Source organism: Pseudorasbora parva, chromosome 9 (assembly GCF_024679245.1).
Source record: "Pseudorasbora parva isolate DD20220531a chromosome 9, ASM2467924v1, whole genome shotgun sequence".
NCBI classification, from domain to species: domain Eukaryota; kingdom Metazoa; phylum Chordata; class Actinopteri; order Cypriniformes; family Gobionidae; genus Pseudorasbora; species Pseudorasbora parva.
This window is the reverse complement of record NC_090180.1, coordinates 23404898-23426694: the sequence shown is the minus strand read 5'-3', so window position 1 is coordinate 23426694 and position 21797 is coordinate 23404898. Positions and strand designations below refer to the sequence as shown.

The window sequence follows — 21797 nt, the reverse complement described above, 5'->3', positions numbered from 1 at the left end:
GACAGATTTTTTTATAATGTGTAAGTTAACACAATGTGTTTGTTTGAAGGTGGAAGGCAGTCTCCTCTCTCCTTACGTTACTCCACGGGAGATTCCATTCCGGCACATTGTGCTGGGCTCTGGCTCGCACACACTGGCAGCTCTGGTGGATCATCTCGAAGCTATTAAAGGAGGTCTTGAATCTGCTGACGTCGACCAATTCAAGAATCAGTTTGCTCTCGCCACCTGGACCATCCAGGGCTGTGCCAATGCATTGGCAGGGGAAGTATGGGATATGGATAATGAAATTTAGATGAGCAGATTCAGATGACCTTTAAGTATTTGATCACTTTGAACCAACACTCAAGACAAAAAAGGAAAAGTAGAAAATGATATTGGTGCTGTATTAACGTGAATTTACAATTGGAGGTTTACCTCCGTATTTAAAGGAGTAGTTGACCCAAGAATAGCAATTTTGTCATGTACTTCCAAACCTCTTCAGTGAAAAGCAAAAGAAGATATTTTGAAAAACGTACTGGCTGCAATTTTTCCATGAAATTACTGGAGATTTCAAACTTCAATACAGGACACAAGAGCACTAAAATATTATGAAAGTGTCACGCATCAGTCGTGCTATTTCTTCCTTTGAAATCATCCAAATATCTATGTGTAAAGAACAACAAAATTAAGGGGTTAGAATGACATCAAGGTAAAAAAGCCACAATATTTATTCTTGGGTGAAGTGTTCCTTTAAGATCTATAAATTACACAAATTTGGAATGTGTTACTGGTTAGTTATTTTCATTATTTTCAGACTCTTTTTAGGAACTTGCTTAATATCTGAACAGTGTGTATTTAGAGGTGGAAGTTTTATACAGGCTACAGTTAGACAATCAGCCATTGTCATTTCAATGGTTGTAACCTAACTTACCTGTGGTAAGATAGCACACCTCCTAAAGCACAGTATTTTTCCAGTTTTCTGCTTGGATACACTTTTCCAGGGCATGTCAGATCAATTCTGTCAAATAGTAGAAAGAGGATTTCCTATGTGGCTCTGAAATATCTATTTATTAGTTAGTTTGTTTTTTATTTATCAGTGACAGAGATCACTATAAATAGCATTTTGTAACGCCTTTTTTAACAAATGTATAATTATCGGAAGCAGTGCCTTCCATAATTATGACAGTTATACTGTCGAAATGTGAAAGCAGCATCTGCTATAGAGATGATCTTGTTTTCAAAAGCTATGACCAGAAACTACCATGGTGCATTTCTTAAATAATAATATTTAATTAATATTCTATTAGTCTCTGGCATCCTCCTTTTGAATCAATGTTATATCTGATCCAGAATCATTATCGGAAGCAGTGCCTTCCATAATGCGAAGTTGATGATGGTAGTTTTTGCCTACCGATGTGTTGATATCGAGGGCAGTGCCCCTCATATTTCACTGTGGTGTGGATGTAATTATCGGGAACAGTGTTTCCCATGATGTACAAATCTTCTATGTTCACACACGCCTACCATACTAGTTACCTGTTGTGAGTTACTCATGAAAAATCAATGCTGTTACCTTCTTTCTGCCTTGGATGAATTTAATGTGGAATGGGTGAGTATCACAGCAGAGATTGAAAACTACACAGAGAGAAAAAGGGTGTCAAAATTGTACCTTTATTGTACCTGTAACAACAGCTTGTCGCTTGGGCAGTACCCTTAAAGGGATAATTCACCCAAAAATGTTGTTTACAACCCTCGTGTTCCAATCCTGTATGAGTTTCTTTCTTCTGCTGAACACAAAAGAAGATATTTGGAAGAATGTTTGTAACAAAGCAGATAGAGCAATCATTCACTACCATAGTAACTCATACAGGTTTGGAACGTGATTGTGAGTAGATCGCAGAATTTTCATTTTTGGGTGAACTATCCCTTTAAAAGAACATCTTTGAACGTTTTTTACTCCTAAAAGGTGCATATTAGTACCTCAGAGTACAAATGTGTACCTTAAGGTACCGCTATGAACCTTAATATGTGCTTTTAGGGTACTGCCCCAGCGACAAGCTGTTGTACCCCTAAAGGTATAATTTTTACAAACTTCTCTGTGTGAAACCTTCTCTGTAAGATCCTGTCGTGGGCTTATGTTCTGTTCTCTAATTCGGTTTTCATTTCTTTTGTTTCTGGTGTATCATTTACTTGTTTGTGCCTTGTAGATTATGACAGCCTTAAAGATTGAAATACTTTTTTCTTTTTTTGTTTTCTTTTCTCCTTTGTGTGCATTTAACTTGATTCAAATTGTATTCAACTTCATCAGACTGAGATTAAATTAAAGCTATTCAGCTAATTGGTTACCCTTTTCTTATCAGTATCATCTGTTTATCTTCAAATCATGGCCGTCGATATGAATTGAGTTCCAAAATAATGTTTATGCATTGATAAAGAGAAAGACACTTGTGTATAATTTTGAAATATACATGTAAAATCTGGAAGAGATGAAAATGGAGATTAAAAATTATTCTAAAAACAATATAAATTAGTTATCACTTGTAGTTTCATGATTGTCTATATCCTTATCTTTAAAAAAAAAATGCTATGTATTGTCTGTAGTATTTTTGTTGTGGAAATTAATTGGTTTATAGGATTGCACATGCACTGATTCTCAGTTTTATGATAAGTCTGCAAGCGATTCAATAAAAAGTTTGAACAACTTTAAACTGTGAAAGCTCTTTGGATTTGTGTTAAGATAACAAGGGTGAAGTACAGCAGCTCTCATCCAAGACTTCTAACTATATTGATACTAAATATAAATTCTTTCAACACTTGTTTAACCTCACGTTTTTAACAAGGACTCTTAAAAATAAATAAATCATAATCATAGTTTGCATGTGGCACACCAAAATAATTAAACATCTACATTGAACTAATAGATTAAATGTTTTTATTTATTTATATATTTATTTATTATTATCCTAAAATACATTTTGATTTCTGATACCACCCATGAAATTGGCTACAAGTAATCTAAATTTACAAATAGTAGAAAGTGGCGCCAGTAAAATTCGTACCATGTCTATTTAAATTTGTTGAATGACATTAAACTGTTTCATTGTATAATAAAATCATCAGTGTTTATGTAGGGACCTGTCTGCAATTCATCAAATGACCACTTGGTTGAACTAGAGTACTTTGAAAAATTCTCTTTTAAGCTCTTATGACTGACATCATTTATTAAACTGAGGTTTTGTCAATTTAACTTGCATTAACAGCCATCAAAAAGATATTGTTTCTTATTAACGTAGCCACTTGTTTATGGGCTTTATAATGAAGGTGTTTTTCAAAAAGCAACTTTCCCCTAACAATGTACAAATATGCCATATTAAAGGATTAGTTCACAAATGAAAATTACACAATGAATTACTTACCCTCAAGCCATTCTAGGTGTATATGACTTTCTTCTTTCAGACGAATACAATTGGAATTATGTAAAAATAATAATTAAAAAAAAATTCCAGGCATCATAATGGCAGCCCAAAAAAGTGCATCCACCATTATAAAAGTAATCCACACGGCTCCGGGGGTTAATAAAGGCCCTCTGAAGCGAATGGATGGGTTTTTGTTAGAGAAATATCCATATTACAATTTTTATAATGTAAAATAGCTAGTTTCCTCCAGACTGCCTTCTGTATTCAGTTTAAGAAAGTGTAATGCCTCTGCAGTTCAAAATGCTTATGCTATGCACCTACACACTTTTTTCATAAGTCGAATATGGAAGGCGGTTCTCTGGCAGTTAGATATTTTAGTTTATAAAGTTTTAAATATGGATTTTTTTTCATAGACAAGCGCATCAATTCGTTTCAGAGTCAGACGGTCTTAATTATAAAGCTTTAATTATAAAGCTGTGCAAACCATGGCGTAATTTTCAATTTAAAGTGAACCAATCCTTTAAATAGACTCTGGACTAAAACTGTGGACTAGAGTTTAAAATTCAGTTTAGTTTGGTTCATTGTCTTGTGGGGTGCTGTCATAATGAAAGTGTCCTGTCCCTTTAAGAGTGGGTTGTCAATAGATGCATATGTACAGCGCGAGAGTGAGATTGAGTAATCAAACGCGAGGCAGAAATAAGTGAGAATGCAACAGCGGCTACAGAGCACAGTCTATTTCCCACTGAAATAAATTCATAATACGTAAGAATTCCGTTGAACTTTGGGTAACGTTATACACGCACACACACACACACACACACACACACACACACGAAAGCAACTTCGAGGGAAGTTTTGTTCAGTCAACAGACACCTGGCGTTATCGAGGGAACACCGAGTCTGACAGGTAGGACTCAAAGACAGCGTGTGTATCACAGATTATCAAAACATTTCACCGACCACTGTTGTAAAAATCTGTTTCACAGGAGTTTGGATTTAAACAGATACAACAAACTTGACAGGACATTGTTTTAACGTTTCCAACGTTTCCTGATCTCAAGATTTCACCTGCGCGTGAGTGGCGGGAATTTGGCTCCTAAAGGCTTAAAGATTCATCCGCAGTCTCGGAGTAAGTATTTATTTATGTTCGTATGATTGGCATTTTACAAAAAGCGCGTCCAGTTGTACTTGTAGCCTAGTAAGAGGTGATCAGTTTACCATAACAACATGCAGTGTAACTCATCATGTAACTTAATGGAGTTATATAAAAATGTCCCATCTCTTTTTATCTAAAAGTGTTTAATTTATGTGTGAGGAGGGTTCAGGTGTTTAGAATTTAAAGGATACAATCAAAAATGATCTAAGTTACATTTAACCGTATTGCGTTTTTGGTGTCACACTTCCCCTGTTTGATGAAACCGTCTCCACTTAATTTGTCCCACATCACATGATAATCGTTTTTGTTGTATCTTCATTGTTTTGTGACATTAGAAGCAACAGCAGCAGCCTCATCACTGCATTGTTATTTGCATTACTGACTCTTTTCTGTGAACAAATAAAAGAATCACTTGTGATCAGTGCTGGATTACATGTAGTCATGCAGGACAAAGCATTGATTCAGATGGAGAGTGTGTGGCTGCTCAGGGTCACACACATAATTTAACCCTACACTGTAGCTGCATGTAACTTAAGTGTGAACAAGTTGCATAATGACTGGCATAAAAAGTGTCATTATTTTGTATTATGGTAGGCAGCACAGTGTGACTCATCCAGGCCTGCAGGTAGGGGTGTGCGTTTCTGAGGGAGGAAGATGCCTGCTGCAGACCTTCAGTGTTTGCGTGGTGATGAATGAAGGGTTTCTGCAGGTCTTAAAAAGTCTTAATTTGACCTCCCATAATTTAAAGGAATAGTTCACCCAAAAATGAAAATTACCCCATGATTTACTCACCCTCAAGTCTTCCTAGGTGAATATGAAATTCTTCTTTCAGTTGAATTACATTCAGAGTTATATTAAAAAAAATAGGACTGAATAGGAGCCCTAAATTTAAAGCCCATAAAAGTGCATCCATCCATCTTACACATACTCCACATGGCTCCAGGGGATTTATAAAAGCCTTCTGAAGTAAATCAATGGGTTTGTGTTAGAACAAATATCTATATTTAAAAATGTATAAAGTAAAATATCTAGCTTCCGACAGGCTGCCATCCATTTTCAATTTAGGAAGTGTAACACCTCTTGCAGTTTAAAATGCTTGCGCTACGTCCAACTTCAGTTAAGCTTTTTTCGGAATAAAAAATGTAATACGGAAGGTGTTCCAGAACATATTGAGGTGTTATGTTCTTTAATTTATTCCTTACATTTTCTTTAATTGATCTGAAAGGTATTTCATTTACCTTTATAAAACCTGCAGAAACCCTTTGAATGGCTATGCAGTAATTTCTAAAATGTGTTTTAGGGCTCTGAAAGGTTCTGCCTTTCTTACCAGTGCTCAGTTTGTAGGATATAAACTTTCTTACCTGTGCTCAGGTTGTAGGATATAAACACTGTTGTTCAATAAACGCTGCCCCTAGGCCCTGTATCCCGGTCTAGGTGTGATAAGTATCCCTGCATGTAAAGGCAAGCCAGGCCACAAAACCCGCAGCTGCACGGCTCTTCTTTTATGCTTATGGAGAAAAGAGCTGTCTGAAGACAGACAGATCCTTTCTCCCCAAGCAAGATTCATTCTATGATACCTGGGGATCAATGGTCTGATTTGGCATCTAAATTTCACTGGAACTACACCATTCCCTCAGTAGCATTTTGTCCGGTTTTTGAGTGTGTGTTGTACCCTTGACCTCACTGAGTAGCACCAGATGTTAAAGGTATCAACTGCATCATTTATTATTTTATAATTTTTCCTGCATTTATAATGTTAGTATGATTTTTAAATCAACAATTGAAATGTAAAATTTTTTATACCCTGATTTTGTCTCTGCTCTGAATGCTCAGTTTGAAGGGACAACTTGACTCTTAAAAAAAAGTTCTTTAGCATCATGTTCTAAGACCAACTGAAATTTTTTTTTTTTTTTTTTTTTGACTGATATGGCTAGAATCTATTCTCTCATTTCTGCATAATAGTCACAGAACATTGCTGCTGTACCATGGGTATCTTCATAAATATATCTAGTAGCATTGCATACAATGGCTGGAAATCCATTGAAACTTCCACGTCTTCATGGAGAACGCATAATTGCTTAGCAACAGCTATAGAGCCTGAACGATAAAGGATTTTTAAGGTTGATAGCACCGATACAAATATCTGGTGATTTAAAAAACCTGATATTCCGCTATATATATATATATATATATATATATCTCATACATAATTACGTACATAAAAAACACGATTCCAAAAAAGTTGGGACATAGTACAAATTGTGAATACAAAAGGAATGCAATAATTAAAAAATCTCATAAACTTATATTTAAAAAAAAAAAATAGAATATAGATAACATATCAAATGTTGAAAGTGAGACATTTTGAAATGACATGCCAAATATTGGCTCATTTTGGATTTCATGAGAGCTACACATTCCAAAAAAGTTGAGACAGGTAGCAATAAGAGGCCAGAAAAGTTAAATTTACATGTAAGGAACAGCTGGAGGACCGATTTGCAATTTATTAGGTCAATTGGCAACATGATTGGGTATAAAAAGTGCCTTTCAGCGTGGAATGTCTCTCAGAAATCAAGATGGGCAGAGGATCACCAATTCCCCCAATGTTGCGGCAAAAAATAGTGGTGCAATATCAAAAAGGTGTTAAATTGCAAAGAGTTTTGAAGTTATCATCATCTACAGTGCATTAAAATCTTCCAAAGATTAAGAGAATCTGGAACAATCTCTGTGCGTAAGGGTCAAGGCCGGAAAACCATACTGGATGCCCGTGATCTTCGGGCATTTAGATGACACTGCATCACATACAGGAATTCTGTAAAGTAAATCACAACATGGGCTCAGGAATCCTTCCAGAAAACATTGTCGGTGAACATAATCCACCGTGCCATTTGCCGTTGCCGGCTAAAACTCTATCAGAAGCGCAGGTGTTTTCTTTGGTCCAAGTCTCATTTAAAATGGACTGTGGCTAAGTGGAAAACTGTTCTTTGGTCAGATAAATCAAAATTTGAAGTTATTTTTGTAAAACTGGGATGCCTAGGGCCCTATAAAATCCATTTAATTTTTCCATTTTTAAAAATTCCGTTTTATCTTTTCCCAAATTCCGTTTTATTTTTTTCCAAATTCCGTTTTTTCCGTTTAAATTTTTGAAGATTCCTTTTTTCCCGTTAATTTTTGAGAATTCAGTTTTTTTACCCTTAACTGTTATTTTGGTGAAAAAAAAGTGTGCTTTTAATGTTAATATAATAGAACATAAAACAAAAAATAGGGATGAGGTAACAAACATCAGATTTGCTTTTTAGGACAAATACTGCATGATGCAACATAACACTGCACTTCAAGTACTTCAAATATTAATGGTTATTAACTTTAAACTTTCCTGTAAAATACATTATATTAGTTTATATAAGTTAAAATGAAAGTGCTCCATTAGCTTTTTCTTTCAAGTAAAAAAATGAAAAAAGAACTTAAAAAAAAAATCATAAGAATCATCTTTTACATACAGTACTATTAAGTAAAACATTTAAAGCTGAAAATTAACATGAAAAAAATAACACACTTAACCATGAAATCATGTAGTGAATTGTTCTCTGTGTTTAATAATAACCATTATGATATCCAGAGCTGTGAAAAATGAAAAAGAAATTACATGAAAACAACACTGCCAGAAGTTTTTTCCCCAACTTCAAAGGAACTTTAAGGTTACTTTTATCATGTAAACTACCCATATACAGCATGTTATATATGCATATGTGTTTGGAACAAAGGGGAACACGGTCGCATTTGTAAGAGATATGCTGCCTAATGTGCCTATTGTAACGACAATGACTGAGTTCGAGTTTAATGTCTCGGGGAATAATTAACTCAAAAGGGATTTAATATTCAATATTCATGAATTTATGAATATAATTTGCTAGTCGTTCATTACGTATTAAAATTTTCCGATAGGGAAAATTGTTTAATTAAATACAAGTAACCCTTTACGGAATTGCTTGAAATTATCCTACTAAGTTTGTCCTGCAAATTAGTTATAGACTTTTCAAATCAATTCTCAATAAGGGATTACTGCTTTACGAGCGTATAAGAAACATTAACTTTACTGATCAGTTCAATATTTCAAATGGTCATACAGTTTACTTTACTAACATAGTAGCATAAGCAGTTAGGTAACGTTAGATCGTAATTTTCATTGACTTTGTGTATGTGGGAGAACAACAGACTCAACTCATTAAATGTCTTTTGGAGGTTTAATAAACACAGACTAAAAATAACACTACGATTCACACAGAAAGTACACACTAAATATGCATCAAGAGAGTAGAAATATAGATATTAACGAAAGAATACATAAAAGAGAATAATGAATAGACTGAAATTAGAGAGTGATAAAAGAGAGAGAGAGATGGGACAAAGAATTAGGGATAAGAAGCAGCTTTCCTTCAGTTCATCAAATACAACCTTCACGGAGTTAACTTGTCCCAACGGGAAAATAACACACCCTCTTAACAGCAGTTTGAATTTGGAAGATAAGAATACTTTCTCTAGTTGTGGCTTCTCGCGTGTGTGCGTGTGTTCCGAGTTCAAATGCCCTGCGTGTCCGGCGGTTCTTTCCGAGGTCGAGAGGGAAGCAGCTGGTTGCTCTAGCGATGCTTCGTGTTCTCCTTCTGAAGAATGCCCTTGGGGCTAGTAATTTGATGCGATGCAAAAGCGAAGCGAGGAGGGAAGAGGGGAAGAGTTGGGGCCTGCTTGGAGGGCCTGCATTGGTGGCTTGGCTCAATGGCCAGCCACGGTGGCGTTGGTTCCGCCAGGGAGAGAAGAGGAAGAGTAAGAGCTGAGGCCTGCTGGCCCCATAGTGTGGTGGGCCTCGGTTTCTGGTCCCACACAGCACATGGCTCTGTGTCTGGAGCCCCTCCCTGCTTGGAGGGACATGTTGGTTCAGCCAGGGAGAGAAGACAAGAGCATTTCGGAAGAGGAAGAGAGTTTCAGAAGAGAGCAATTGTGGTCTCCACTGGTCTTTTAAGACAATTAATCCACGCCCCCTTCTGGGTAGTCTACCCAATCCAGAGGGTGAATTCTGAGCGGGAAAAGTTCTCTTTGTCTTGGTTTACGACCTGCTTTGCATGTTTCTGAGGTGTCGTAAAGGGGTGTTGATTTTGTATGGTTTTACTCCCAAATTTGCTAAACATATTAATGATACATTTCATAATCCCATTTGGTGCATCGTTGAGTAAGTCAAAGAAATAGGAATATTTAGATATCAAACACCTTATGGCTGGGAGGTATTAAAGCAGAGATACATTCTTATACAGAAATGCAAGCATTTAAAATAAACTTACATTGTTTCTACCCCATGATTGAGTAGGCATGAGTCAAGGAGCATGCATATATAATAATAATAATAATAATAATAGATTTTATTTATAATGCACTTTTCATTCCGAAGAATCTCAAAGTGCAACAAAGGGGGGGGGGATAACAAAAAATTAATAACAAGTAAAAATATAGAATACTACAAACAATCAACCAACACAGAAAACAGAACAGAAACAGAGCTGATGGTGGACAGAAAACAGCTGATGGTGGAAGTCTCTGTTAGCTCCGCAGCACACTGTGGTCCACTTCATGTTTCAGATTTCTCCCAGCGGCAGTGTCCCGATGACATCGCCGAGGCAAGACAGCTGAAGACCAGATGATGGGTCTTCTTCATGATGATTCAAACGATGGGGATCGCTGCAGCACCATGCAGGAGGCAGAACATTTCTCCGGGCACTTCTGTGGACACACCGGGGCCGGCGCAGATGTCCAAGCCGCTCCACGGTCGCAATGCAGGACGGAACAGCGGCGCAGCCGAGAAGCAGAACATCCCAACATCATGCCGGACGCCGACGACGAGAGCCCGGATGACGCTAGCCCGGTGCAAACTTCAGCCACCATGCAGCCCAAGCCCAAGGGAGACCACCAGTGAGCACCCGCGGCGAGAAACATCAAATGTCCTCCAAACCAGAAACCAACCGCAGCAATTCAAACGTAAACATTAGAGAAGCGGTTGAAAACGGCGAAACGACGAACAACGACCTCTCAGTGGCTGCCAGCAATCAGCAACAGTCCCAATTGTAGCTCTGACTGTTAGACTAGTCACAAACATAAGGACATAAAATAAAATGTAAATCTAATAGTACATTAACATGATTTGTTGTGGGTGGAGAAGCGGATGGTTTGTCTATAATTTGAGGCAAAAGCGGGTGTGTTACAAGCCTCGTGTCTTAAAGTCTTTGTGTCTAAGACACTTTTCTGTGGCCAAATTCTTTTGGGCCATAAAACATCTTATCAGATGGTTTCCAGGGTAACGAAGAATCTTTCTCTGTTGTGTTGAGGGAAGGTCTGTTACTAAGCACAAAGCATTCAAAACATATTTGTTAAATGTAACTGGCGATTGTGTGTTTGATTCGCCTGAGTCGCTACACTATCATAAATCAAAGCACGAGAACGACAGGGGTCGAGCAGACCACCGGAAAATCTGACAGAATGGACAATATTTGTCTGTATTTGCAATACACAAGCCGGGGCTCAGCTGCGCACGACCAATGCTGCCTGTGAAAAGCACAACAGGCGCGCGGCTCCCGCTCTCTATATGCAAAGCTTCTGCGCTGCCTGCACGTACAGTGTGAAACCGCCGTTAGCGTCGAGTTTCTTAACTTTTTCGCTGACGAAAGCAGAGCCGTGGAGACCAACTTCGCCATACTTTCATTGTGTTAAAGGGGGAGCTGAAATGACGGGAGGGTTTGTGTCGCCAAGATTTGCATTTTCCTCAGACATACGTTCTCCTCCCGCACAAAACAGAATTTCATTACAAATATGTTATATTCTGGGAAAATCTGCGTTAATACTAGATTCTGCGTTAATATACAGATTCCGCGATTCCGTCCGCGATTCCGTGATCGTGAAAATTATAGGGCAAGGACAACCCAAGTTGTTATCCGTGTTCAGTTCAGAAGCCTGCATCTCTGATGTGGGGTTGCATGAGTACGTGTGGCATGGGCAGCTTACACATCTGGAAAGGCACCATCAATGCTATAATGTATATCTAAGTTCTCGTACAACATATGCTTCCATCCAGACGTCGGCTCTTTCAGGGAAGACCTTGCATTTTCCAACATGACAATGTCAGACCACATACTGCATCAATTACAACATCATGGCTGCGTAGAAGGAGGATCCGGGTACTCAAATGGCCCACCTGCAGTCTAGATTGTTCACCCATAGAAAACATTTGGCGCATCATAAAGAGGAAGATGCAACAAAGAAGACCTAAGACAGTTGAGCAACTAGAAGCCTGTATTAGACAAGAATGGGACAACATTCCTATTCCTAAACTTTAGCAACTTGTCTCCTCAGTCCCCAGACATTTACAGACTGGTATAAAAAGAACAGGGGATGCCACACAGTGGTAAACATGGCCTGGTCTTAACTTTTTTGAGATGTGTTGATGCCCTGAAATTTAAAATCAACATGTTCCCCTTAAAATTATACATTTTCTCAGTTTAAACATTTGATATGTCATCTATGTTGTATTCTGACGAAGACGTAGGCATTGATCTTCGTCTACAGTGGCGGTCTTTCACCTATCTTTGACGTCATATATAAGCACATTCAAGAACAAGTCGTTTTCTAGGCTTGGTTCAATAAAAGCTGTTTTTGGACTAACAATCTGAAAATAACAGGATATTCTTATAGTGTGATTAGTTGTAGGAACCTTTAGGCACCTCACAGTCCGATTCCGTTTCTGGGAGTCATGAATATTTTCCAAAACTATTCTTGATCTACTTTTTTTCTTATTACACATGCAATTACAATACATTTTAAAAATTATTACAAATTAAAAATGAAATTTAAACAATTGTATGTTTTAAATATTTTAAATATTTAAACTAATGTAGCTTCAAAACATAAAAGCAATTGGCTAGTTAATAATAAAGAGGAACAAAAAAAACATTACAAGCAATAAACAATTACTTAGTAAATACTAAATTGCTGAATACACGAGTGCCCTCGGTATTTAAGAGTATCTGAACATTTTCCAGTGATTTTTCTCTTTTTCTACTTTTTGATTATTACTGATGACAACATGGAATGTGGAATATCTAATAAGCTGCATTCACACCAATACACAGATCTCTTTTGAAATATAGAATGTGGTTTGTCCTTTCTGTTTGATTCCTTAAGACATAACTGACTGTTTACGTTAATATTGTCTCTTAACCATTTTGAGAGGCAAGTACATTCAACCATACACAGCCACATGCACTTGCACTCTTCACAAAGTGCATTGAACTTTTGAAATTGAAGACAGCCTTCTGTCAGAGTTCATATGCTTTTAATATACAAGCCCACTGGATTCCAAATTACATACATTTTGTAAGGAAAATACAGATGGGTGATACTTCACACTACAAGTGTAACATCAAGCAAAGCACATTGTTTCTCTTCGCGCATCCTTTGCAATGAAGCCTGTGAAAGTTTTTGTAGTTTGCTTCCTTTCTGGAGTTATTGAAAGTTTATTTTAATGGAAGGTTTGAGTGACGTATGTGTATGAGGAATCGGAAGCAAGCAGAATACGGGTGTTTCTAAAGCACTCAGCGACATCACACATCTGCGGCTAAAAACTATGCTCAAAATTGATTCTGAAATTCTCAGAATTAGGGTTGCAAGTTTCCAAAAAGTTTCCTGAATTTTTGGAAACTTTCTAAGATATTCATTTTCGGCCCCTTTGCAACCCTAATTGTGATAGCATCATTTATTTATTTTTTCTTTCTTCCTTTTTTTTTCTTCGTCTTGTGTTCTACAACCCCTAATGCATGCCCCTAATACTCCTAACTCTTTAATGTCAAAAGATCAAGGGAAATTTTATATTTTCATTCATGACCCATTTAAAGTATCGATCAGTTTCAGTCTCTGAGTGACTGCATCATAATTTAAAAAGAAAATCTCCAAAAGATGATTGAAAATCTTAAATGAGAAATTTAAGATACAAACTGATAAGCAACACCATGCTTGTGTAGTCATCAGATGGCTGACTCAGGTGACGGCTTTCATTTTGACAATCTCAGTGAGCCCTGTATTACCTCCACTGGCTGTATGCCCGAAGTTAATAGCAGCATCCCTTCAGCACTTAGAAATGTGGTCACATGCCAGTCTTCTCTATGGCAGGCTGACATATAACAGCTTCTGATGAGAGATCACAGAATAACCAGCTTGCATGAGTTGTTGGCTCTTGTGAAAATCACATTGAGCCCTTCAGCCAAATTTTGTATTCAATGCGTTATTATTTTGAAGCATTTAGACCAGTCAATTTCACAGCAGTTTGCACTCTAACTGCTCATTGACTTGTGCACGAAGTCCGGTATGGATCAATGCCTTACTGGATTTATTAGCTCGTTGTGATGATGTGCCTGTTTTTCTCCCTCTGCGTCTGCGGTGGAGATTTATTAATAAACTGTTTCATAAATCATGTATAATGTGAGGCTTTGCCCAATGCCCATGATGTTATTGTGGTGTGTTAACATTTAGCAGTGCCCACTCCCAGCTCTCAGCCTCCAATGTTTACTCATGGTGGTGCACTTTATGTCAGTCGTCTGCTTGAGTTTTAATAGTGTGCTTTCATTAATGTTGTTCTCTTCTGCAAAGTAATACCTCTGCAAAGAACATTTCTAGTCCTGATGTGTCTTGATCTCTGCTATCATAGCTCATCTCCTATGCAACCGTGGGCACCGGACACTGCCGCTGGGCATGACAGATACTGTGTGCCACTGGCCGTTAATACCATTGGGACATTACAGATGGTGGAGAGCTAACCAGATTTCACATCAGGGCAATATTCTCCCAGATCCCATTTTTTATTTAAAAGGTTACTTTACAAAAGTTTGTATTTGTGGTGGAAGATGCAATTATAATCAGAGCTAAGCAGAACTAAGCTGGTTTACTTGTTTTACATTTTAGACTAATTCAAGTAGGTTATCATCTCATGTTGTAAATGTTTATTACAACCACAAAGCTGAAATTATGTCTTTAAGGTGTAATTAGTTGAACAAAACCTCTAATTGCAATCTGTGCAGTGCAGATGTTGTATTTGTTTGGTAGGAAGAACAACATCCTACCTACAACAAAGAAAGTACATAATTCACCTCTGACAATTTGCTCTTTGTAATTGTACATTAGCTTAAGTAAGCTTTGGTATGCATTACTAACCAAAATATGGGGTGTGTTTAGCCTTAAGAACATGTTGTGTTGTCACCAAATAGAGATGAATATCTGGTTGCTCTATGAGGCAATGCATTGATTTATTTCATTTTACACTTGAATGGGTTGTCATTTGTCACTTTTTGACTGATTGACCATGGAACCATTGGAAACAATCATTTTGACGGATAGGATCATAAAAATTCCATCATAATTTTTATATTTTAATAAGAAATTGTAAATAAAATAAGAGAGCTTCTGTTTTCATTCACATTTTATTCACATCATGCATTTATTTATATTATGAAAAAAAAGCTGAACAAAGGCCGTGCGTCATTTTTTTTCATCTTGAAGATTTGTCGCAGCTTGTAAGTGAACACGATCATCCCTTTCACTTTACTATGTTACAGAATAAAATTACACATGAATGAACATCATAAAATATGTTGAAAGATACAGTACTACTTACTAAAATCTGTATAATGTCTTTTACAGTTTAAAGGTCCCGTTCTTCGCGATTGCATCTTTCAAACTTTAGATAGTGTGTAATGTTGCTGTTAGAGCATACAAAATATCTGTAAAATTTTAAAGTTCAATGCCAAGCGAGATATTTTATTCAACAGAAGTTCCCTTTCAAAGCCTACAGCAAACGGCCGGTTTGGATTACAGCAGGAAGTGCAGTAGAGCTGCAACTAACGATTATTTTTTCTGTCGACTAATCTAACGATTATTTTTTCGATTAGTCGACTAATCTAACGATTAATTTTTTTACCCTTTGAAATTTTTCAAAATTCTGTGGCACCCCCTCACATAAGTTACGCTAGAGGTGTAACAGTACAGACTGCTCACAGTTCGCTTTGTATCGCGGTTTTAGGTTCACGGTTCAGTACAGTTCGGTATTTGCTATGTTCAGGGGAAAAAGGACTACTGTCAAATGAAAATAAAGAAAATAAGAACAGATAACTTAAATAGAAGCAGCAGCACAAATAAATACTGTTGAGCAAAGATGAGAATAAAATAAACAATGCTTTTCAGGTTGGTCTAACATTAGTTTTTTGAGAAATGGAATGAAGTAATCAAAAGTAAAATAACCACACATTTAACTGTTTAAAATTTAAAAAAATAATCCTTTTTAAACTTTGACATTAAACAGACAGCAGTGAAGGCTACTGCCCCTTTAAGACCCACGGATAGTCGTCGTATTTTCTGTATAAAGTTCACTTAAGGCATAGAGTAGGCTATGAGATTTTGACATACTTTTTGTGAGTTTGTCCGTTTAAGCACAGGATTTGAAAGATAACTCAATATTTGCGCGCTGTGGGACGAGTGCACAGACAGATCTTCTCATTCGCGTCTCCTGGCTACACGGGGGTGATGACGGTGAAAATGACTGCTCATATTCGGACGTACAGCAGCACTCGCATGCGTTTTATAAAGTTTACAAAGAGAGACCGTTTTGCCCACGTTTTTCTTTTATTATCGCTGTTGTTGTAGTAGTGTATACCTGAGGAATCAGCACGTATCCAGCGACAGAAACATACATACAGCATTATTTTCAAGTTACACCCCATATTAAAGATGCGTCATCAGATGTGAGATGAACCGCGGTGTAAGTGCGTCCCGGCATCTTTTGCTCGGGATCCCGGTTGGGAAACACTGGTCTGTATTGATTGACACCGCGCTGGTTTGTTTAGAATTATATGAGCGCCGTGACCGCGCGCTGCCGCGTGATGAAGGCGTGTCGCAACTCTGTTATTCAACTGCTCTGGTTTTAAAAGCTATGTCACACTAAATGCGCCAAAATGCAATAAAACTTGTTTTACGGTCGATGCAACCCACGTGTGTGTGTGTGTGTGTGTGTGTGTGTGTGTGTGTGTGAGTAAGAGACGCGCAAAAGGGCGGAGAGAGAACTTAAGGAAATGCAGCTAAACGAATATGCGTGCGTCTTTTAAATAGTGTAAAAATGAATGAATGACGAATGTGGCGGCCGTTATTGATTATGTGGCAGTCCGCCACAAATTAGTCTATGTGTGGGAAACACTGTTTGGCCTCTGTTTAAAGTATTCCCATACTTTTGATATTCGCTGTCTAGGTTTTTGTGATAGAACCAGGAGCAGAAGCCAACATTACGCGAGATGAACGTCTGACACGACGCGTCGACGCATTTCACGAACGTCGACGTATTTCCGTAGTCGACGTCATCGATGACGTCGACGCGTCGTTGCAGCACTAAAGTGCAGGGATGCAATGACATCACTAGAACAGTTTGTTGACTAACCCTCCGCCCACAAGAACACGCAAAATAAGGGGCGTGGTTTTGTCGCTCTCCCACGTGGAGAAGAGCGCGCATTCAGTGCTTGCATCTCCCTGTTATGGTAAGAGGCGGGACCTTTCCGGGCAAAGTGCACTAAGCTGCTGTCCAATCACAAAATAGGAAGTGCTGGCCTAATCAGAACTCGTTACGTATTTCTGAAGGAGGGACTTCATAGAACAAGGAAATCATCAGGCCGTTTTTAGGACAGAGAAAACAGCGGTGTACAGATAAGTAAATTGTGTGAAAAATACTGTTTTTTTTACACGCGAAACATGAACTCCTTATATTGCACTGCACACTGTAAACATAATCAAAGCTTCGAAAACACACGAAGAACGGGACCTTTAAGGTGAACAACATGCTGCATATTTCAAAATAAGTTGCTTGTTTCTTTACTTGGCTGGGACATTTTTTTTTACAAAGCTTACACACACAACGGTGTTCTGATGTTGGTCAGAAGAAAATCTTATCCAATCCTATCCATGGGCATTTACTTTACTAAGTCTCCAGTGCTAGTGCCAGTGCCATCAAAACCCAGCGTTAAGGAGAGAGCCTCAAAACCAGTGTAGAAAATAGCCTATTACTTATTAGTTATGATGTTTTTGTATGTAAAAAACACCCAAACGTCATTAGTTGACCTCAGACAACAGTATATTAAAAAAGCCAGTTTATGACACCTTTAATCATCTGAAAACAACATGGTGTTTAATACTTACTTATAATTATCAACATAAATAATACACCCAATTAACTGAATTCATATTCTTTCATGTTCAAATGATTAGATAAAACAGTAAAATAGTTCCAACAGTTTTTTTGTCACTGAGAATTGTGATTTAAAAAAAAGTATTAGTCTGTTACAGTAGTTTTCCATTGTTACATTTTAGTTTCCCAGCTGTTGTTCTGCTCCTCCCTCACATAGAACTGACTCCTGATGAAGAACTGACATATGAAAGAGGAACCAAGAGTGGTCCTCCTCCCTTGTAGATGACGTTATGGTGCTCATCACAAATGTAATGATGAAAAGAATTACTCAGCACAGCTTCATATGATTCAGCATTGATAGTAGGTGTGTAATGTTTGACTATCATCCTCCAAAGAAGATGATGAATTTCTTGCCGTCCCACACAGTCTGAGTAGTCATGCTATAGATTTACCCTCCATTGTTCATGATGCAGTTACAGAATCCTGCATTCACTCTGTGTTTATTTAAGAGCCTGAAGTTCATTTTTCAGATGCATGAGCTCCCTGTCAACCAACTTCCTGCATGTGGCTCTGGTTTTTCTTATTTGTCTGCACTGCCTAATAGTTTCAAGCCCTGTGTCCAACTTATGAGTGAAGCTGTTGTTTATGTTCACTTCCTTATATGATTCATATGGTTCATGCTTGTCAATTGTGACATCATGGACACAATTCAAACAACAATGACTTGCTATAATTCTTTCTGTTTAATCTAGTTCTGGTTTTCGGATCAATTGCAAAATTTAAACGGCATGGTTTTGAAACCATTGTTAATTTATAGGGCCACGTGTTAAATATGCGTTACATGCTGTACCAGCACAGTACACTGGTATAATATTGTGGTTAGGTTCGTTGATCTTGTGTGTGTGTGTGTGTGGGGAAGGAAGAAGACGGGGTGACTGGGACTAGCGTTTCTTTATTTCTCATACACCAGTGTAAACACACGCGCTCGTGGGCGTATCAATTCTCACAAACCCAGCAACTTATAAGCAGTATAACTCTCTCTTCGTAGCACTCTCTTGTCCTGTGGCTCGTGTAGTCCCAGTCCAAATCTCTCTCCCAACTCTCCAAGCAGCGGCTTTATGTAGTCTCTCCATGGCAATTACTGCAATCAGACACAGGTGTTGATCATCTGCACTTGACCTACTGCTCGGCTCTGCTTTCTCTCTCCAACCACAGATCTCGCAAAACCACGCCCCCCTCTGCTACAAATACAATTTTGGTACCTGATCTGGACTTTGGCCCCATTTACACTGCATGGTTCAAGTGACCCAATTCCGATTTTTTTTTTTTTTCCTCTCATGTGGCACAGATCAGATATGACGTGAATGTGTAAGCAGTAAAAAAAAACGCATGAATTCCGATATCCGGTATCCTCAGATCGGATTCAGGCCTCACTCATATGTGGTAATAAATCCAATATGATTCGGATGCGTGCATTTGCGTCTGCCATGTAAGCGGATATACCCGAGTAAATGTGAGTCGTACGTCATTGAAAAAAAGGACGGAGGAGAATTACGTCAACTCAGGTGGACACAAACTGCGATCCAGTGTTGCCAAGTCTGCGGTTTTCATGCTGAATTGGGCTACTTTAACACAGTTTTGAGTTGCAATTGGACGGGTTTTGTTGTGAAAACCTGGCAACCCCGTCAAGGGCTCTCCTCTTTTTCTCCGCCTTAAGAGAGAAATGTTTTGCCGACTTTAAAGATGTGTGGAACAGTGCAGACAGCAAATCATTGTGCAATCATTTTGTCTGCGTCCGTTGCGCATATCGCGCTGTTTTACTTCCTTTCACTGGTTAAGAACGTAATGGGCTGTTTTCCCAGTGTACAGTGTAAATGCAAATATCGGATACGGGTCGCTTTTGAAAAGATGATATAGTCACAAAAAAAAAAAAGGATATAGTCACAAAAACGGAATTGTGCATCAAGACCTGCAGTGTAAATGCAGCCAAAATGTAGTACATTTCAACACAGTTTGGCAATTCAGGCCGTGTGACATGAAGCATAAAAGTTAATGTAAGATTCATTAAATGGGTCAATGACATGTAAAGAGTGCCCACTATAAAGAAAAGTAAAAACTTTTGAATAATGTAGTTTAAAAGCTTTTTGTTTTAATGTATATACATTTACAGTATAATACATTGTATTTTAATTAATAAGTTAATAGTTCCAAACAAAAAAGCTAATTGGCATTGTGCCATTGACTATTAGGGCTGTCAAAATGAACGTGTTAACACGTATTAGGACAGGGCGATAAAGCGATAACGATACTTATCACAATATAATTTTCCTCGATAAAACGATAACAACAGTTACATAAATTCTCGATATAATGCTTACACGCTATGCGTAATGCTGTGCATGCGTGTTGCAGACCGGGCTTCTGGGTGCTGCACGCGGTGGTGTTTACAGTCACATTAAATGACAGGCTTGGAGGATCAGAGTGAAGTGAGAAAAATGAGAGAGTGAAGAAAATTCAGCGCTCACAAACAGCTCTGAGGACACAGATATCGTTGACAAGTTAGTTCGCTCAACTTCAGTGGTTTGGAGATATTTTTGGCTACCCCATCCAAAATAAAACAGTGACGTACGTGGACTGCTTATCTATGATCGGCGTTCACCACACGGAGTTTAATTATTAAATGAATTGCCCAACACAACAGTAAATCTACATTAACTATATTCATGCACAGGCTTATCACCTTGTTAGTTGTAGTGGGTGACTTACAACAAGCTAACGTTACCAAACTATAATCACTAAAGCATTGTACATTGCTATCATAATTGTTTGTCTTTGGTGATGTAATGACTCGGCATCGCCCGTATCAATACTAATATACATCTACTGTAGAGTAGGGATGTCAATTTCCACAAATTCCCATGATCGATCGTCGTTTAAATTAATGATCAATTAATCGATTAATCGTTAACCTTAATACTGCAATATGTGTCTACAGCAGTGGCGTAGCCGACAGCATGACAGGATGTGCAAATGCTGCTCAAAATGCCATGTTATTCACCAGATGAATGAGAAGGATTTTTCATCTAAACAAATGGCTATGGGATTGTAAAATTAGTCGATGCGATTTATAATTTAATTAAATGACTTATTTAATAACCAAATATAACCTGTAATACAACATCAACGCCGCCTCAGATCTGTTATTCAGAATGTGTGGACGCTCTTCCAAGAACAATGTGAAGAAACGTCACCTAAAACCAATTAACGATTTTTCGATTGAATAACGATTTTCATAACATTTTCATTAATGTTATGTAATGTGACAGTCCCAATCATAATTATTATTAGTCGTGCGTTGCTGTTTGAACTGTGCGAGCTGAAGCTGAAGCGCTGAATCAACACTGGTAAGTTACACTGAAGCTTTGCTAGCGTGTTATTTAACTCAACAAAAAGCTTCCTATATGAGATTAATCAGATTTATATGAAGTTAACAAATGATATCTGCACAAAATAAAGCGAATTCACAAGTGAACTTGAATTGAGTTGCTGATATTCATATTCAGAATGGGAGATGTGTAGCCTACACACGCTCTTCCTGGAACAACGCTCTGAACACGGCACCATCCTAAACCCAATGAATTTACAACCATTTATTAAAATAGTGTTCTCATTTCTGTTATGTAATATGACAATCCCAATCATAGTTATTATGCATTGCTCTGTATGCGGTAAAGCCGAAGCACTGAATGAAAGCCGGTATAGCCATACGTTACACTGAAGCCCTTTGCTAGTGCGTTTTATTTTGCTGAAAGAAACGCATTCTATATGATTGATCACATATATAACGTTACAAAATAAATGTAATATTACAAATTACTTCAGCACAATCTGATGCAAATGCATAAGTGAACTTGAACTAGTTGCATGCGCGAGTCAGAATGCGTGACCGTGACTCATTTTGAGCATGCGCTCTTTCTGGATCAACGCAATGAAA

At 37.8% G+C, this 21797-nt stretch overlaps 2 protein-coding genes across 3 annotated transcripts in view; both read left to right on the top strand.

Annotated features, from left to right (window-relative positions):
* tfr1a (transferrin receptor 1a) overlaps positions 1-2687 on the top strand; it is a 32837-nt gene extending 30150 nt beyond the window's left edge. For both annotated transcript variants that reach the window (XM_067454350.1, XM_067454352.1), the window contains exon 18: positions 50-2687. In XM_067454350.1, coding sequence (XP_067310451.1) covers positions 50-292 — 243 coding nt within the window. In that variant the 3' untranslated portion in view covers positions 293-2687. The remainder of the gene's footprint in view (positions 1-49) is intronic.
* A 1381-nt stretch (positions 2688-4068) lies between these two features.
* Positions 4069-21797, top strand: part of tnk2b (tyrosine kinase, non-receptor, 2b) — a 119012-nt gene continuing 101283 nt past the window's right edge. The window contains exons 1-2 of the mRNA XM_067454348.1: positions 4069-4302; positions 4382-4524. The gene's annotated coding sequence lies outside the window, so the exon portion shown is untranslated. The remainder of the gene's footprint in view (positions 4303-4381; positions 4525-21797) is intronic.